The sequence below is a fragment of the Falco punctatus genome (assembly GCF_963210335.1).
Source record: "Falco punctatus genome assembly, chromosome: Z".
Lineage (NCBI taxonomy): Eukaryota > Metazoa > Chordata > Aves > Falconiformes > Falconidae > Falco > Falco punctatus.
Window position 1 is genome coordinate 26,905,752 of NC_137586.1, and position 20,805 is coordinate 26,926,556.

At 37.9% G+C, this 20,805-nt stretch overlaps 1 protein-coding gene across 1 annotated transcript in view; it reads right to left on the reverse strand.

Annotated features, from left to right (window-relative positions):
• SV2C (synaptic vesicle glycoprotein 2C) overlaps positions 1-20,805 on the reverse strand; it is a 240,529-nt gene that overhangs the window by 45,802 nt on the left and 173,922 nt on the right. Inside the window, exon 5 of the mRNA XM_080373289.1 lies at positions 19,193-19,344. Within this exon, the coding sequence (XP_080229415.1) occupies positions 19,193-19,344 (152 nt within the window). The remainder of the gene's footprint in view (positions 1-19,192; positions 19,345-20,805) is intronic.

The window sequence follows — 20,805 nt, forward strand, 5'->3', positions numbered from 1 at the left end:
AGCATATACTTTACAACTAAATTGGGAAGGGAAGGAAATAAAGAAGGAAAAGTTTACAGTGAGTTAATGAGGCAATCAGAAAACATATCTGTGTTTTGTGTACTGTGCACACATTCTGTTGTAATAATTAGAACCATATTCTTCATTACATATTTTAAACTGTGGAACTATGCACTATGCAAAATCACCCGATTCAGAGCTTGCAAAATTATTTCCTTTTGGTTAAGTTAATTTTTGGTCAGAGCAGTGAGCTGGTCTGACTTGCTGTGCAGACATGTAACAGCTAGTGCCATGGGGAAGGTGGCATGGGAGAGGGGTTTTCATGTTTTGGAACAGCACGGTGAAGGTACTGGCTCTTGTTGCCATTAAAAATTGCCACAGAAATACACAGAGCCACTGGTGTATTTAGACAATCTGCCTCTTATTGCTCTGGTTTATGTTTTATGAGATTGAGCTGCACAAAAGCCACTTCAGTGGTAAATGAAATCAACTTGGCTTTATACCTGTTATAAAACAACAGCAACATCTTGTGCTTTGTAGCTGGTCCTGGAAAACGCTGGTGATAATTTATCTTAAAGTGTCATTTATTAATGGAAGTGAACCACACTTAATTAAAAGAAATGAGTGCATGGTTCATCCTGATGTCATCCTGACAACCTACAAAACATATTTTTTACTCTTCAAAATATCTGAGGAGCATGTCAAGTGAAATGTTCATAATAGTTTCTATTGCTCTTATTCCGTCTTTTTCTCTATGTACTGCATTAGCTGCTGCAATTTATATTGTGATTTAACATACCTGCTGAATTAATGATAATAGTGAATGTCATGGTAGAAAAAGAGCCAGCTGCATCATAGTTTTCTTGAGGCTGCTATCCTGTCTATTCCAGCACCAGATCAGCAAAACACACACATATTTTAAATGCAGAGCAAGTTTAGTTTTATTCTTACATTTATCACATCCCATTTTCCTAGGTCATAAACTAATATGGAAAATGGAGCCATTAGAGTAGCTCTGAATTTAGCTCACAAAATGGCTTTCATGCCTATTGTACGTAAGTCTTGAAACCAAATAGAAACGTTGTTGGCTGTAACACAATTTGCTTCTCCCTCTCTGATTTATGACACAATAGCAAAGATGGAGCAGCTCTACATGGTTCCGTTCAGAGCACTGCACAGCAACCTAGAGCTAAACTTCACCCTTGTAAAGCAACATATAACCTGCAATGACTGAATCTGAAGGTGCTGCAGCAACCTTTGTGCTGCTTACCACCCTCCCACTGCACTGACTGCTGGAAAAGGCCAAGAGAATCAGACATGGCAATTACTGATGACAGAAACAGAGCAGCATGCAGCAGAGCAAAACCAAAAGGTGCGAGATGCTAATCTATATCTAATTACCAATTTATATGTTGAATTCAGTGTCAACAAACGCTTCCCTCCCGAACCAGTGATATTCAGTTGCTCCATAATATTAATAAATTACAAGGGTATTATAAACAAATTCTCATTCCAAAAGAGAGAAAAAAAGGCATTTCTGTCACAGATGTTCTGAATAAACATAAAGGTAAAGCTGTCCATATTATGCTGAATTTTATAAATGTATATTGTCTGATAAATAGCAGGTAACTTCAAGGACAAGGATCATCTTTTACAGTGGGTAGATTTCTATAGAGTGGACTAATGGTGATGATTTGCTTAAATGTCTAAAGTGAGGGCTGACAGGGACCATGATCTCTCTATATAAATCCATAAGGGCTACACTAAAGTGCATGTAGGCAACAAAAAGTATGGATGCTTGTATAAATAATGGCTGTTATTTTTATTTATATATATATATATATATATAAATATACACACATAGGGAAAAGTTTCTAAATACCAGCGGAATGAAACTGTGAAACCCCTTTCTAATGGGATGAATGTGGGCAAAGAAATCCTAAACTAATACAGGGATTTTATGGCCTTCTTGGTATGACCATTAATGATAACATTTTTTGTTAGTCATTCAGTAGGAATCAGAAGAACTAGATTCATGACAGTGTCAGAAATAGTCAGAAGCCAAGTCTGCATAAACTTCTGTCTTTTGGTAGATCAAAGAAGGGAGTAGATGCAAGATTATCCCCAAAATTAAGGGTGAAGAAGAAATATAGCCAAGGAATTTATGTGAATTCATAGACTCAATAGATTCCTCTGCAGAATCATTTCTACGATTTTATAAATTTTCTTATTTCTGTTTTACCACAAAATCTTTGGTAAGAACTCAGCTTTCTAGCCTCAATTTTTAATGTTTCAGATTTGAAAGAGAGAGTCCAGTAACTAATGATGTGCGATTTGTCTCACTTGCCACGTGGTGGCACTGTTACCGCACGTAAATAAAAATAAGCAAACCATTTCTGCAGAAAGACCTTTACTATTACATGCTGTTTTGTTGAGTATTTCCCAAATGTAAGCTAAATCAAAATTATGAGGAGGAATGGAAATACTTTGCAGCTGGCAGGACTGAAATGCATTATTGTTGTACTTATATTTAGTCTGTCATGGCATTACTAAGTTTAACTGTGAATGATGTCTAGGATTTGAGGCCATATGTTTTAGTGATACCAATTAGAATAACGGTAAAACATCATTGAAACTGAAAAAAATAATAATCAGGTAAGTTACATAGCTGAGAAAGCTCAGTTAGACATTTTTACAAGACTGAGTGAAATACATGGTTTCTAACAAATGCAGAAATAATGTTTTCAGAATTATTCTGTAATTGTATTAATGTGAAATTCCAGTAATACAAAGTAAAAAGCTTGTCTTTCCTGTGATTAGATTATTAGTATCACATGGTAAAGACAGTGATATTTTTAGTCTATACAGATAGTTAGATACTCTACAAGCCCACTGGCTCAGCAGGTCAGCTGATGGTAATTTCTGCAGGAGTCTAGAAATAAAACAGCTGAAGTGTGTCAGGCCATGACAGCAGTACCTTAACAAAGATGCCACAGAAGACTTTCTATCTCTCATCTGCATCTGCCTGGCTCTCTAGCTGATGCTGTTAGTCCCTGGCAGCCATGAGGATCAACAGTTCAATAAAAGAAGAAAGTAATAGTGTTAAACAGATATATTTTACAAATACAGTCAACTCAGACTTCGTCTGCTGACACTTAAAACCGCGAAAAAAAAGGAACAAGGAATTTTCTAAAGACACATCTCCTCTCCCACAGAGGAGGGGGTTGTCAACCATTGACAGTCATCACTTCCCTGTGCTGGCATTGATCTTCATCTGAATACTTGATATTATCAGGTCTCCGATCACTCCAGTAACATTATCTGCCATTCAGACAAGTCCCAGGACAGGTGCGAGCAGGGCTGACCTAGTATAGAAAATAATTTGCTTTCTAATACTACCAGACACAACTCCTCTATCCGGTGCATGGCACTATAGTCCAGGTGAGGTTTCTATCAGTAGTACCTTTGGACAGTGACATCAATAATACACTTTTAAAATGTTTCTAATACCTGTTGTAGTACCATCCAGGTTTGCTTTTCATTAAGGAGGAAGTTTGCATATACCCATATTTTAGACAATGATTTGGTATGATACATGCCCAAAACTGGAGGTTTAGTTATGATCCATTGGCCTTTCACTTAACCTTACATATACTCCGCACAGGATATAGACCTGTTAGGTTTGCTTCTTGCTATGGAAATGCTAATATATCTGAGACAGGCCTGACAGAGAAAGCATAAAACATAATTTCAAATCAGAATACCTAGTAATGCTGGGGAAAAAAAAGACAAGGGAAGATTTTAAGTCATCGCATGCATGGATTGCAATGGTCCATCTGAAATCTGACTTTCATTTGGCCCTGAAGTATGGCTGTGTCAAGATCCTGTGACTCACAGTAGCCAATACAGTCAAGAAGTTAATCTTTAAAATGGCAGAAGAGATGAACAGATGTAATCATTTCAGAGAATCAAAGCAGCAGCTCCTAATAAGAGAACTGCAGGTATCTAACAGCCTGGTCATGTCATCTATCTAATCTTGGCAGATGCTAGAGGTGGCAAAGAATGTTTAATTAGTGCTCTATTTGTGATAAGAAAATCAGAATCTCGCTCCCCTCCCTGGCTAGATAAGCATGAACACATGTAGGGACTTGAAGTAAGCTGTTGTCAGTTTTTGAGCCTAATCATGTCTGTATCTTGACTTGAACAGAAAGTCAATTCCACTTAAATTTTCTTCACTGGGAAGGATACTGGGCCAACTAAATAAAAGAGAGATATGAATAAGGCAAAATCACTCATTAGCAGTTCACATTTTATGAAGTCCTACAGGACAGAAGCGAAGCTATACAGAACCAGAGAGAAGGACTTGCAAACTAAATAGAGCCTCACAAATTTTCTGCGTATTTGCCCCATATTCTCCCCTCCAGTGGACTATTCCAAAGACGCTATAGTTATAACAATGGCAGAAAAGAGCTTTCACAAGAGGCAGCTTATGGGATTTTCAGAACTGGTTTTGCCTCTTCTGCACTTAATATATGACAGAGAAAGGTATGATAATGAGAAGATTCTAGCACACTTCACAGAGCTGGACAAATTACCTTTTTACTGATGTAAAACAGCTCTGAAACAAAAAGAAATTTAATGGTTACCTGTCTATAAAAAAAGCATGTTCAAAAGAAAAAAGAAAAGAGAAAAAAGAAAAAAAAGAAGGAAAAAGAAATAGGAAAAAAAGAAAAATGTGTTGGGTAAGTGCATTTGCAGGAAACATTCTGGTTTGAACGGCAGCTGTAAGAGTCTGCTGACAGCAAACCAGCTGATGGGAGTTGAAGTTCCCTCTGCTACTTATTTGTCTTACTGTATACATATATATACACACACATATATATGCATATATGTATATATACACACACATATACAAAAGTATAAAAGTTTGTTTATTCACTTTAGTCAGTCTCCAAGCCACCACTCTCCCATCGTCCAATTACATGGCGAGTTACTGGCAATCTGTAGTGTTTTATTGTGCTCTTCTGGTTATATGCTTCATCCCTACCTACAAAACAGGAACAGTAATACACAGGTTAAATCTTAAGTCAGTGCTGGAAGACCTCAGTAACACTGATAAGTAATGAAAATAAGAGAAAAGTGAGAGCCAAAATATACGCAGTTTGGGAGAAGACTTTACTGTACTATTCAGATCCATAGAGGAAGATGCTGACATGAAATGCAGAGCCATCACCCCATAATGTGAAAGGGAAAGGATAAACATCAAATTTGTACAAAACTGTCTACAAGGTTTCTTGATGTACCTGCACCTCACTCCTAAGAGAATCAGAGCTGTTCTCCAATACCTGCTTGGCCCTGGAGAGGTGTTCAGTTGATGTGGGATCATCACACAGAGGTCTGTGAGCCTTTCCTGCATTGGTCCCCTGATTTAAACTATTTGTTGCACCCATCGATATGATACTGCATGAAAATAAGGGCTAAGACCAAAGCATTCCACTTAACAGGAAAGGAACAAGGAATGTCGCTGCCAAGGAGTGGAGACAACCCTGCAGTTCTCTACTTCTGTTTGTTTAACTTTGGGCACTCAGAATTTTCCATTCTCAAACGAGGGAGAAATAGTGGAAATAAACTTTGCTAAGGTGTCATGCTGATGTAAACGTCTCTACCTGGCCACCACCATGCAGGATCCAATTTTGCACCTTAGCAATTCTAAATACAAACACAATGCAACTATCCTATAGGACTGGAAACCTACCAAATCTCAAAGCACTTCAACACAGAATTGCAGTGTCTTGCCTTTGGTCACCATTAAGGGTTTTGTTTCTGTCCCGAGTCATTTAGCTAGACTTCAGACACCTGTTACCAGGAATCAAGCCCAAATGACTTCTACGCGGCTTCACTCTGAATGCAAATATGACACTCCTTGGGAAGTGAGTATGTCCTCACTCGTTACAGAAAACACATACGGATAATAAGCATCGATTCTGAAATTTTTCCAGGGCAAACCTGTAATTATGTGCTTAGATATTAAATCAGTGTTTTTAAACATTCTACTTCTGCATCCTCAAAATAGCTTTCTTCCTCTCTACCTCATCCTTTATAAAATACAAACCAGTGCAAAAGAAGATCGAATCAAAAGAATGGTCTAAGAGTTTTCTTAGCTTAACAACCAGATAAAGACTGAGCATGAAAATGAAAATGTATTTTCCAATATGAGCAAGAGCTATTAAATAATTACACGTTTACATTATAGTCCAAAGCAGAATGGAGACTGAAGGACTGGAAAGATGATGTTCTTATTATTCGCATATAAAAAAAAAAAAAAACAACCAAAACAGAACAGGACACCAAGGGTTAATCAAAAAATTCATTACAAGGACTGTGGCACATAATTGATCTGACTGTTTGTCTGACTGAGCCAGTGGCTCCAGAGATTTATGCACTTGTGCAGTTCTGCAAAGTCCTCACTTGGGTCTGGCTCTGTGCAGCTGTTCAGTGAAGGCACTTCACAATCTGCAAAACAAGGAAGTAAAACAAGCTGGCCACAACTCTGACATCATAACCTACAGACTCGTCAGTCTAAGAAGAAAAGGCCATGTCGTACTTTCAAGAGATGACAGATCAAGCAGATGCAACTGATGCCAAGAGAATGGGGGAATGCACATCTTAAAAGATGCTACTGTCAGAGCTTAAAAATATCATGGTCAGTGTCAACACCGAGACTGCAATCAAGTGTCACTAAAATGTACTTCAAATTTTGTTTGTATGACCTTACTTTTGATTCCTTGTTAAGATTTCTACCTCTGGTCTCCTACATGTACTTAGTGGTCCCCATGAATTTATTTTACTACACCTAATTAAGAACTGAAAAATGGTCTGTGTATGAAGTTAGAAACACCTGTTTGGACAGTGCTGAAGAGTACAGTAAGTGTAAATAAACAATAGCAGACAAAATCCACTTTTATAAGTAGACAGTGTAAAATTGCAAAATTCCCTGTGCAGTAGTCATTATGAACCAAGTCTAAAAGAAAACACTTGTCTGCAACAAAATCAGTGTAAAACACAGACACAATTGATACCTATGTATTTTTGTGTGGTGCCCTCCACAGCCTCCATAGCTCTCAGCTCACAAATTGCATTGTATTTGGTGTGAACAGCTGCTGTAGACACTACCAACAGCAGCTGTTAAATGTGGAAGTTAATTGAAAATGTAAGGGTTCCTGTCCTGGTCCAGGACTTCCAGTGATTTATGTGCATCTGGACTAAGGATATTTAAGTTACGGGCTCACAGTGAAGAAGAAAAAAGAAGCAATTAATCAAAAAAAACAATCAGCAAAAGGCACAATAAAACACTGCAGTTTCTGGAGAGAAAATGGGGCCTTCTTATCTAGCCTAACTTACCAACAAAACAATCACTGAAATGCTGGAACATTTTCTGACGACTACAGAGAGAACATGCCTTTTACCAGTGGTATGCTTTTTGCCTTTCACGTGCTGCTGCAGTGCAACAACAGAACATCCATGCAATTTAAAGAATCTCTTTCAAAAGTTAACTTTATTAACTTGTATTTGTTTGAAAGTCGTTGCAAGAAAAATCTTTTTTAAATAAGCATTTCAGCACTGTGATTGAAGTGTCATTTCCTTTTTTGCTAATTAATCTTTTTTTTTTTTTTTTTTACACAAAAAGAAGCAATATCCTATCACTAAGAGAGAGAAACAGATAGACTAAACAGGTAGTTTATGTGATCTAATAATTAGACCAGACGTACATTCTAAGAATTATCATTCTAAGAATTATCTTTTACTCTAACAGCAGTTAATTAAACAAACCTGGTCAGCTGAATACATGGAACTTAGCATACTGTGAACCATGTGTCAGAAACCTTGAATTCAATCTTCAGTTAAACACTTCCAACACAAATATTATTTGTACTCATAAATAAGTACTAACAGTCCTCAGTTATAATCATGGCTATCCAAAAGGTGGTGGTAGGGAGGTGGATTCTGCCTATGGAGAGGCAGTCTCAGTGTTTGAAAAGTAATTATTGAAGTGAACAATAGATGAAAAAAGCACAGCATTATATTATATTTTTCCTTTTATAAAGCTTTGTGACTTCCTTAGAGAGTCTAGAATATCCAGGTATCATAAGGAATCTGATGATTATATCAGATTCCTGTGGGGAAATAAAACAATCTAAAAGCCTTACCTTGACCTCTTGAGCTGTGATTCCTCACTTTTTTATCATATGGCAATGTCACATTCAGGAAACAACTAGGAGGGTGGCCAAAACTCTCTAATGCCCTAAGCCAGATAACCCCTGTACTAGCAAGGAAACAAGATAGTACAGACTCAAGCAGCAAGAGAGGAACAAGTGGTAGAAAGCAGCATCTCCTCGCCTCTCCAGCATCAAAGCTGAGGAGACCAGGGACTGAAACCTCAGCCCAGAGCCCTCACTACAAAAATTTGCTGTTTCTCTTTGCTCATTTTATATTGTTTTCTGCTGGCATCTTTGGAAACCATAAAAATACAGATGTGTTGGAAACATTAAGAACACAGACACTGTAGGGGAGGTAGAAAGCTTCCTTCTGTCATTTGTACATGTCCCTCCCCTGTAAATATTAGCAGAAAGAATGTAAGTCAGATGCTGTATTCAGATATTCAGGTACTCATGGATAGTTGAATATACCCTGATGGAATTACTTTCATTGGAGTAGGCATGATTTTCAAAAGCAGCATTTAATATTTTCCTTTGTGGGAAACTATAAACAAACTTCCTGAAAAGGAAATCCAATGCCATTTTGCAACTGATTATGCTGATTTAAAAGCGACTGCACTGCAAATTGAAAAATGATATTCCAGTTGTACATCCAATTCATAGACAGAATTATTGAAGTGGAAAGAAACTGTTACTGAAAGGACAATCACTAAGTCCTTCAGAGTAGTTAGTTTTGTAAGACAGACAATACGGAAGTATGATCAAATTTGTGCTGTCATACTGTGTTCCAAAGAAAATGAATATATTTATATATCTCAATAATCATACAGTAAGAACAGTGACCTCTTCTTTCGCCCGCCTGTACAAATCACCTGAATTTTTCATCTGTTACAATCACAAAATCAAAAGCTTTTTTGTCTTTTTAACATTAAAAATTTGAAAAAAGAAGAAATCTCATCAGATCAGAATCCAATTTGTTTCTGGAAGTGAAAAGCAAGGGTTATGCCTGACACTGCAGACATTTCTGACGGCCACTGGCCAGACTTCTAAGTCATATTCGTTAACTTGGATGTAATTTTTCTTAATTTATACTCGAGGCCAATTCATTGTGTGAAACTGACTTTTCATTAAGACTAAGGCTGAGGAGCTGCCACTGTTTTATTGCCATAAGAATGACTGTTACTATGGTTTCTGTGGAAAATCCTGTTTATGGCATTAGGCAGTGATGTTTATGGCAACGATGTGTTCACCTGTCAGTTCCTCCACCAGTGTCATTTAAAGCCATTGACCTACTTCAATCAAATCTGACAGAAAGAAATAGTCTCAAAGATAATCACACTCCCCAAAGTACTGTGAAATGCACCACTCTGGCACAGGGGAGAGACCCCATTGGAGGATGGAGGAAAAGGCAGGAGAAGTCAGTGGTCCCTCTGGGGTGTTGCAGGCAGCCTGGGGGCTGAGGCCAAGCCACCCATCAGCTCTGTCACCAGCCTGATGCATGCCATCATGCGCTGCCTCCTCCCTGGCAGCGGCTGGGCTGGAGCAGGCCATAATGCAGCAGAGAGCAGGGTGAGGGTGTGCGAAGCCGACTGTTTCTTAATGCATAGTGCTGGGGACAAGAAAGGGCAACTGTAGAAACTATAGCAGAAAGGGATGTGGAAAAAAGCAAGGAGAAACTGCCGCAGTGCCTTGTAAGAGATACAGAGAGGAAAGAGTTACCCAGGATCACAGGAACATGGACAGAAACACCTAGGAATCTGGGCCTCATAACTTCCCTGCTCACAAAGCAATTTGCTAGTTTTTTACTGAACCTCTCAATAAACAGATTTGCTCTTTCACAGTCAACCTAACTAGCCCAAAAGAAGGTTATATTTGAAGCTCACTAATGAGTATCTTTAGTGCTCATTAAGTAGAAGTGCTAACAGCTACTTAAGGTTCTAATGCTTTTGAATATAAGCATTTAAATGACCATATCAAACCCTGCATTAGGGCACAGAAAATAGCAAACTGATGAACAAAGTGATTTGTTTTCTTTCCTACTGGATTTGCATAAGCAATTGTTCTAAATTCTGCTGTGTTCTGTCAATCTTGTTGTTCCTAAAGATGAAGACTTTTTTAAAGTATACGCATTCAGTATAATCTAATTTCATAAGATTATTTCAAATGAAGAAAAATTCACGAGTAGCAGTTGATAAGTTAACATCAAAACTGCCTCACACCCACTTAATTAACTCAGATTTAAAAAGCATAGATATAGCTTCAGTCTGCAGAATACCAGATTAATAAAAGTGCACTAAGTATGGGGTGAAGCACAGCACATTAGACATCATTTTCCCACTTAGTGGAATGTAAAACAGATCAACAGATGTTGCATTATGTAGTTGATGCCTTTAAGTCTGATCTATTCCATTTGTTCAGCATGACACAGTGTTATAGCAAATGCAGATTCAACCTTAACAAAGCTCCAACTTTCAAACATCGAACAGTATCCTTCATTGGTTAAGGTATCCACAGATTAATTGATTCTAAAGACAGAAGGGCAAATGTATGGAAAAGGCAAAATTGAAGAAATGCTCTTGGTTTTAAACTTTGGATCAAATGTTTTCTCCAAGTTTAAAATTCTGCAGATTTCTTGGGGTATTCATGGGCTTTTTACAACTGAGAAAAGACAAATGCAGCTCTTCCCCAAGCCATCTTGTCTGGTATCTCTCTTTTTTCTGGACAACTAATAGAAGTCAGAGAACCTCTGCAGAGAACAGAAGCTATTGTGTGATAGAAAATGGAGCCTTGAGCTCAGTTTTTTTTCCAAAAGAGCTGCTTGGATTTTTTCTGAACCACCATGAAGAGACAGACTATTAGGGAAAGGTTTGAGAAAAATAAGAAAAATAATGTTTTTCAAATTTAGAGTCCAGAATTTTCAAGATCAGAGAAGATTCGACTTTTTCATTTCTCTTTCTACCAGTGCAGGGTTATTCAGGCAAGAAACCTCTCTTCTTTTTGGACCTATGAGCTAGAACAGTTTGGCAGACAGGCATTTTCCTACATGTGCTGGGAATGTCTAATACTGATGCTTCCTATTCCTCTCCTCCCCACCCCACCCCAATTTCTGAAGTTCTCTTCTTTTGTCTTTGTTTTATTTTCTCTTTTCTGGTCTACCCCAGCACCCTCTGGGGCAACAGCATCCATTTAATAGTTCCTTGAGAACAGAGGTAGATGGAGCTTTGAGGGGGCATCCAGTTGTCCTCGTTTCAGCTGAGACAGAGCTAGTTTTCTTCTTAGTAGCTGGTGCAGCGCTGTGTTTTGGATTTGGTGTGAGAACAATGCTGACAGCACACTGATGGTTTTAGTTGTTGCTGGGTGATGTTTATACTAAATCAAAGACTTTCCTGTTTCCTGGGCCCTGCCAGCCAGAGGGCTGGAGGGGCACGGGGAACTGGGAGGGGACACAGCCAGGAGAGCTGACCTGAACTAGCCCAGGAGCTATTCCATACCATATGACTTCATGCTGAGTGTATAAACTGAGGGAAGAAGAAGGAAGAGAGGGGCATTTTGGTATTATAGTGTTTGCCTTCCCAAGTAACTGTTATGGATGATGGAGCCCGGCTTTCCTGGGGATGGCTGAGCACCCGCCTGCCCATGGGAAGTGGTAAATGAATTACTTGCTTTGCTTTGCCTGCATGCGTGGCTTTTGCTTTACCTATTAAATTGTTCTTATCTCAACCCTTGAGTTTTACATTCCTTTCTGATTCTTCTCCCCATCCCTCTGGGTGAGGGGGAATGAGCGAGCTGCGTGGTGCTTAGCTGCCGGCCAGGGTTAAACCACAACACCAGTGCATCCGTTTACTCCAAATCAGGATCAACAATGGCCCCTACAATAATCTCAAAATATGTTCTTAAAACCTTACAGTGACTGAGATTTCACTATTTCCATAGCAGTTTTATTCAGATGTTTAACTAACACACCATTAGAAATCCTTTTCAATTATTTACACTACCTCCCCTTGGCAGAAATTTCAGCTCATTACATTTTGTCTTATCATCAGTAAGCGGTTTATTCTTTTTCCCTTTGCAGCTCTTCTCTTATTTATCTTCTGCAAGATTAAAGACATCACTGATGCACTTCTTGCATGTCTGAATCATAGATGGTATCCTATTTCAGCACGTTCCAACTTCGAACAAGAAAATCAAGCAGCCATCATGTAACTGTTTATTTCCAACTCGCATTAATCAGGTGTGATGTACAAGGAACTGCAGTAAATCATCTTTGTAGGTATAACTACTGAATATAATTTCTTTCCATGGTTGTTTTGGGCACAGTCACCGCCACAGTGATGCAGCAATATGAAATCAGTCAAGTGTGGCTCTTTATTATAAATCATGTAAGCGCATCCCAGCCTTTTGATTGGATGGGTGCGCTGCATCAGAGATAGTCAAATTCCCCTCTGGGGACTACAGCAAAGGAAAGGTGGAAGAATTAACTTGGTGATCCTTTCCTTAAGACGAAACCATGATTTTTAATGCATCTATAAGCTGATGGCACCTTGCTGCTGAGGAAATGCTGGGAGCAGCTGATGAAATAGCTATGAGTGAAATCAAGCTGTTCTTGTGATGCTCAGACCCACCTCTAACATACATTTCAGAATTTAGAAGTGCTACATGAATTACTTGAAATGCAGCAATATTTGTAGAAGTAACAGCCACTTACTTGCAGCATCACTGTCAACATTGACACTTCGAAGCTTATAGATCTGAGCAGAAAAATTGTGTCTAAACGCACTTCACAGATACTAATCTGTGCAATCTTAACCAAGTAATTAATAGGGTGGTTTTTTTTACAGACAAGTAATAATTAGTTAAGACCCTAATTCTTCAAAGTAGTCAAGAATTTTCTATAGTCGACCAGGTACAATCCTGACCTAGACCTTGAGATACTCAAATTCATGGATTACTGTTGAAAAAAATATAGCCTATCTAAGTTGCTAGCAAAAAATTTGGCTTCTAGTCCTTCATCTTAGTAACAAAGCCATTTGTTAACCTTTTAATTTCTGCAAAAATAAATGCTAAGAAACAGAAAAGGCTCCACTTTTTCCTTATATTGTCTAAAACTTACATACCACGTAACATTTATGTAGTGGGAAACAACTGTTTCGTAGCATTCATCTTGGAATAATCATCACCACAGGAGAGTGCATCCTTTTGACTCCACTTTGTTAATGCAATAAATTCTTGTCTCTTCGTGATGGGAGGAGACCAGCAGGCTAAACTGAAATATCTGTACATCCACATTTGCAGTTTCTACCACTCAGAAGGATACAGTTCTGCTCATCAGAAGTTCTGGAAGATGGATGGGTCCTAAGATCCTTCTGCTTTTATTGCTAATCAAGTACTCACCATGCCCTATAACCCTGCTGGTAATACAAAGCATTGGCAATGGATTTTTTACCCCAGTACTGATGCTGCCATTTGCCACGGAAAAACCCTTTAGCCCAACCAAGGTGGTGGTGGGGGAGAAGATAGAAAAAGGGAGTTAAAAGTTTTTCAGACTTCATTGCCACTGAAAATTTTTAGTCTATCACATTCTCAGTTTAGTCTGTCACAGGCTGAGAGATTAACTCCTCCATTAACACTGCCTGGTGCTGTACATGCTCCGAGTTGCAGTGAGCCCAGTAGCTCTCCATCTCCTTACCTCCTCCTTCCCTATTTTACTACAGTATAGTTCATGATGTTTTCATACAGAAGCAGATGTTATTGCAATTTTGAAGATATATTTACCTTTTTTTTCTCTCAACTGGACGACACATCAACAAAGCAAACATTCCAGCAGAAACCACTCTCAACCCACCTACCAAAAAGGTATAAAGAGATCTTTTTGATTGCCAGTAAAGTTAATTTCTTAAGGTGAATGGATCTGTTTCACCTCAACAATCTTCTGCTACAAACAGAAATTATTTTCAGGCCACTTGGCAAGCCACCTACTCAAATGAAAAAGAGATCGGTCCACTCTAATCATGGTTATACTCGGTTAGAAACAGAAGCCATTTATGGACTTCTGTGCCTATGAAAAGATTTACCTACTCAGGGAAAGTAGAATTAAGAATGGGCAGCAGGTCTCCACAGTCAGATGTTTGGTGAATTTAGGATGGTCCTAAACTACTGGGGACAGGCTCTGGTTTGCTATGTCCTTAAAAATCTCCACTGATGGAGGTACTGTTACTGCATTGGGCAGTTTATGTTAGTCCTGTATTACAGCTGTATTTAAAATTTAACTTCTTTCCTATTAAACTAAATCCCAGCTTCTGCCATTTAAACTCATTTAAGGATATCGGCAGGAGAAAAGTAATAGGTGATGATCTTTAGAGAAAAGTGATAGCAGATATATTTTACAAAACAGGAAAAGAATACAAATTTTCCCATAGGAAACATAATTAAACATTTTAAAAGTAGAAGTTACCATTAATCTTTAAATACAATGTTTTTCAAGGCAAGTGTGAGTCCATTGATTGGACACTTCTATGTCTGCATTTTTAAGTTGTACGTTACTGTAAAAAAGTTACTCTCTTTAAAAAAAAACAATTGACTATTCAGAAAAAAATGGCTTTGTTTAGTTTAGTAAAATTTTAATTTTGCTAAATGGGGTAAAAATACAATTTTTAACTTGTCCTCTTTCAGTCACAGGACAAAATGCTAGTCATTTGTAGATGCAATGGAAAGAATCTGCTTAAATAGTGAACAAGTTAATTCTTTCCTACTTATACCTATTGAGACATATTACAGCTAGTCAAGAAACCTTTAATTCTAAAATTGAATGCTTTTTCCTTAGTTTTCTTACGCCACTTACTTCTCCTCCAAATTTGTGTTCCCTGAATGGTGCTAAATACCTCTCTTATGAACACATAAGTACCTGGTCCTCGATTAAGTGGAAAAAAGACTCTACTGACAAAAAATTAATAGTTAAATGAAGATCTGATATGCAATGTGATTACACTGGTCTGAATAAAGTGTTAGACTAAAAATTTAAATCTGTTTTTTGTATTGAGTGTATTAGAAAGTAGTATGTTTCCCATTCCCTTGATTCTGTATTATTAATTTTCTAGTCTTTTTGTGAACAATCTAGCCTAATTTAATTGCAATTTGGTGGATATATATGGAAGTACTGTCTCTGCCTCTGATCATACCATGGAGATTTGTTCACTAAAGCTGTTTGACATGGTTGTCTCCTCTCTCTCCTGATAAATACCAGAAATAGAGGGTTAGAGCATGGGGAAAGCTTCGTATTTCAAGTGCAGCTTATGCTGTAGCAGCCTGGACACCTGCATCATCCTGTTCTCCACCTTGCAATCTGATTTCTTTTCAGCCATATATTCCCCTTCTTGTTGAGGTGTAAAATTCACAAATGAGGTCAATATTTGTTTCTCACTAAGCAAAATACTCTAGGGAATGTTTTGAATTTCTAAAGGTTTTTCTGTGGTTTATGAAGCCAAAAACCCCTTGTATACATCATGTATGCAAAAAATAAAACTAAATGTAATATTAAAACTCATAGGTTAAATACAGTGAGATTTTCTCCAGGTTCCTCTGATGTTTACTTTGGAGATATGGTACAATAAAAATCAAGACTGATTTTTAAAATAATACATGTTTATGGCAGGAAACTTTTTTTTTTTTTATGGAACTGATAATTTAATAACTTTTTTTTAAAATTAAGCAGGTAAAATGGCTAGAATGACTCTCATAGTTCTTTTTGATTCCTACCCTCAGACTAACACATAAACTTGATGTAACAAAATGCCAATATATCACTATCTGGATTTTAAACTGAAATGTAGTTTCTCACTCTTAAGATTCTTTGTTATTTGAAAAGCGAACCTTTTAAAGATTATTGTAATGCCCATTTGTTGCATTTGACAGTCTTTGAACTAATCTACCTTGAAACATGATGTTAAATTTAAAGTTGCATTTGCAAAATGATTTATAGAATGGTAACTAACCTTCCTATCTAGCCTAATCTAAGTATAAATTGCGTAAAGGAATTTCTTTGTAGCACCCTAATCTGGGACTTTGTTAGCTGGCAGCAATTAGAAGCATTTCTCTGCAGATGTTTCTTCTAATAGTTTCTCCGTGACCTGAACTCCTCTTTCAGAAACCCTGAACAAGTCAACAACCATTTTCAATTTTTAAAAAGCCAACAGCTGTAGAATTCAAGAAGCCTTGAGACAGAGATGCTTGTCTTCCAGACACTAGCTTTTCCATATGTGTTCACTGCAGCACTACATCATGCTGATTCCTCTCTTAATAGCATGCTGATACCAAGGCAACTGTTAACTTCCCTTTATTTTGTGTTTCAGAGCATTACTCAGGTTTCATAACCTCCCTGTGCTGCTTGAACAGAAACAAAACCTGTTACATATAGAGAACATAATCTTTATTTTCTCACAGAAAGACAGAGCTAATTGTACAACTGGTAAACTTGCATAGATAGTTTCACTGCTGCCTTGGGCTAGATAATGTATACCAGCTGTGAATCTAGGGCTTTTAGAAGTGGCTTATGTAAGAGGCAGTACAAATGAAAGGAATACATTTGTAAAAGAAGGAGGGGAAAAAAAAAATCTATGAAACTATTCTACTCTGTTGGCCTGGTATTTTTCTATTAAGAATAATTCCATTATGCTTAATGGTAGTTTATTGCTTTTCAACAGATGCAATTCACTGTTGTTGAGTAACTTCCAAGCTCAGCTAGGAAAAATCAACTCAGTCTACTCATCATGTGGGAAACAGAGAGCCCAGAAATCCCTATGCACTACATAAACGGGGCTTAGAAGTGGGTGGGGTCTGCTTTGTTTATAAATATGTTTTGCTTCCTTGTCAGTGGAGAAGTGATTTGGAGAAAAATCTGTATCTTTGCTTAACGCTGGCCAAGTAATTCCATGGAAGCCATGTAGAAATTGTGACAGAGGAAACACCATCACAAGAGCCTCCTCCTGAACACACGCGACACAAATGGTGCACAGATCTGTGCTGGTATTTGCCCGACTTGGAGCGTTTGCAGGAGCGTACAGCAACCTGTGCCCACGCTCCCCCGAGTGCTGGAGCAGGGTTTGCCCTGGGAGCCTTTGGCAATGCCTGGAGAGCTCAGCACAGCAGCATGGCAACAAAGCAGTTTGCTACTGAGCTTGAGCTGGCGTGATTCCATGTTTGTAACTAGGAACTAAGATACAGGTCTTAAACTTCACAACATAACAAAAATCTCTGATATAAAGTGAAGACAATTTTAAGACCTCATCAAAACCCATAAATATATTCTGTTTAATTTTGCTAAAACAATGTGTAAACGCACTTCTTATCCTATGCAAAAGGATTGTTTCTGTTGTTCATAGCTTTCTTGTTAGCCCTCTTTTTGGCTATTACAACTTTCCTTAATATACCACAAGGACAGTGACTTACAGGGCTAACATTGAAGAATACTGTCTTTTAAAATTGGTTTGTACATTCTTTTGTCTTAAGATTTCATAAATATTTTTGCAAAAAGACACACACACAAAAAGAAACAGTGCAGCATGGCTTTTAGTTGCTGATATTCTTCCACTACTAAAGAAAGAAGAAATTTTTCCCTCTAGTGCCACTGCTTTGGTATATGGAAGTACATTATTATTCACTGACGTATACTGTCATGTGATGTTTTAAAAGCACCTCAGTAAAGGTTATTGAGTCATTTATAAAATCTACAGTGAAATTAGACAACCTATGTAAATCAGTCTGTCATAATGTTTGCATTTTCCACTGAAAGATAAAGATAATAAAAATCTGTAGGAAAGCAAAAAGTACTTGGCATCCAGAGCAATTTACTAATTGGAAAAAAAAATAAATTATCCTTGCTGTGCCTTGTCAGCAAAAATTCCTCTCTTTGATTCCAGCAAATCAAAGCCAAAAGGCAGGACTGAAGATATAGATTCAGGTTGTGTGTAGTGGACTCTAAAATTAATTTTAATGCAATAGTCTAGATATTTGATTAGTCTGCATGATTGTAATTTATTTCTGGACATTAACGCTAGCTGAATGTTCCAATCACTTTGGGTAAACCTTATGAAGTCGTCCTCTGTTTCACAATCCGACTGCAATAAATTTCACTGTTTGGCTGAAGAGAGCTGCTGTGGATGCCAGCTAACTCACAAGGCGGCTTTACTGCTCTTGAGGAGTGCCAGGGAGAAGTGCTTGCAGAGGCTGATTTTTAAGAACCCCTGAACAGCCTTAGCAACTCTGGAGACCTGTGAGCACTTAACTCTTCTAAAAGGCAAGCCCAAGAGACTAAGAATTTTATCTGTACCTTCGCATAAGTTTAACCATGGCAGAGCAGTAAAGAGCTCCTTCACAAAGTGGTTTACATTGCACGCGTGTGTAACTTCAGCCATTGCAAACTTTCTGTCTTATCTGCCCTCATTCACACCTACAACATTTAAAAGCAGTCGGTTCAATTTCTCTATTTCTACACCACTAAAAAGATCTACTCAGAATGAAACATTCAGCACAGCTTTATATTCAGAACTAGCCCTGCAAACATTAAGATAGTACTGTTTCTCAGGAATGGATGATTGACATTTTATCTTTTACCAAACAAACAAAGCGAGCACAAATTTGACAACCAGCAATTTAAAATTTATTTCCTCTGAGGCAAGTCTCCACGTCACCTATTTTCTCCAGATGCAACAATAACACCAATTACATTTTCATGTGTCCAGGTTTTCAGTAATTTAAGGAAACTGACTAAACATTGGCATTGGCTAATTTTTGAACTTTTTACTATGTTGGGTTTTGTTTATCTTGCAACCTATTCTCATTCTTTCCACAAAAAGGAATCAATTTTTTTTAACAGCAGGGTTAGTATTTTGAGAACAGACATGAAGCCCACTCTTCAAACGATACTTCAAGAGTATACCTTCATGCTAGAAGAGCTGCAAATCACAAGCAGATGTTTTTCTTACCATAATGAGGAATTATTGCCCAAGCCATTGCAGAGGCGTAGATGCCACCAATCATCCAAAACATACAGAGCCAGCTCAGGTGTTCACCTCGTTTCTCCCGTGCAAGCACTTCCGAAAAGTAGGAGAATACTGTTGGCACAGCTCCACCAATCCTAAAAGGAGATACAGATAATGGATTAAGTGAAAGTAACAGCTAGTTGAAGTTTGAACAAGCTCATAGCTGTAGTCATTGAAGATCCAAACTACAGTAGTTTTCTGGCAAGAGTGTCTTTTCTCAAATTGCACCACATATTGGGGGACTCCTGAGGAAGTTTTCACCAGTTTGGATGCAGTATTTGTCAAGTATTCCCTTGAAAACTGTGTACAAGTCATTGCGTTCAGTGTTTCAAGGGGATTGTCAATGTGCCAGCTGCTGGAACAGAAACCAGCGCAAAACACTGATTTTCACCATCACAAAAATCCTTAAATCATGGCAGTCTATTGTCAAGTGTCAAAATACATTGCTTTTAACTGAAAATATTAATAATTTTCTCACAAAATAACAGCTATTTCTCTAAGTCATACCTCCAATGCTTTAGGTAATCAAGAAGTAACTAAATGCCAGCTATGTTACTAATACATTTTATTTCACACGTATTTAAAAAGATGTTTTATTCAGTTGCACTACATGATATGCTAAACCCATGCTGGCTTTTTACTTAAGTTTTTTATGAAACACCTACACATTCATATAATATTCTATTTTTCACATGGTAAAAATAAACATTCTCTGAAGTTAGCTGGACAAAAAGAAGAGTTCAAACGGGTTTTACAAAAATTAGAGCAGCTCAAAGTACGTGTAATTTTCAGCACTTTTCAGAACCAGCTTCTGGATCATCTTCTACTGTCTTTACCTCTTCACTACCAATGCAGGCTGTCAAATGTTCTACAGCAGGACAAGTCCTTGTAGATTTTATTTTTCCTGCTGAAGAAAATACCTGTGAAGCTTGAAGAGATATTCTCACATACCAGATTACATACTTTCAAGCAGTATCTTGCATGGTTTGAATTTTTATCTGAATTTTAAAGGCAAATGCTGTCATCTGGGAGCTGCCAAACTGGGAGCAAAGGGAAGGAAGCTTGAAACAGATTAAAACAAATATTACAAGGAAAACATGAATACAGAAATTGTATTTCACTCCTAAAAAAATTCAGTTCCATAGCAATACAGTTTATTTTAAGATGTCTTTTGGTACAGCAATGAAATACTGGATTGAGGTGTTACACTTGTTTAGGGGTCTGCTGTTTTGCCACCTCCTTCTAGACAGACCATCATGAAGTACTTCCTGGTCAGCTCTAGGCTTTACCATGAATGTTTTCCATAGCAGAGCCCACTACTTCTTACACTCACTGCCAGTGCTGCAAAGGTTTATACCTCCATGAATTTTTGTTAGATATACAGCTGTATCTCCTTTATTCTCATGGGTGAAAACATTAAAAGCCTTCAACTAGTGAGCTGCCCTGTCACAGGCAACAGGAGACATTGTCTTCAGAGGTGCTCCGGGAAGCCCAGAGTGAGGAAGAGTGGAAGGGGCATGGCTAAGGGGTGGAATCACAACTTGTTTTGCTGTGAT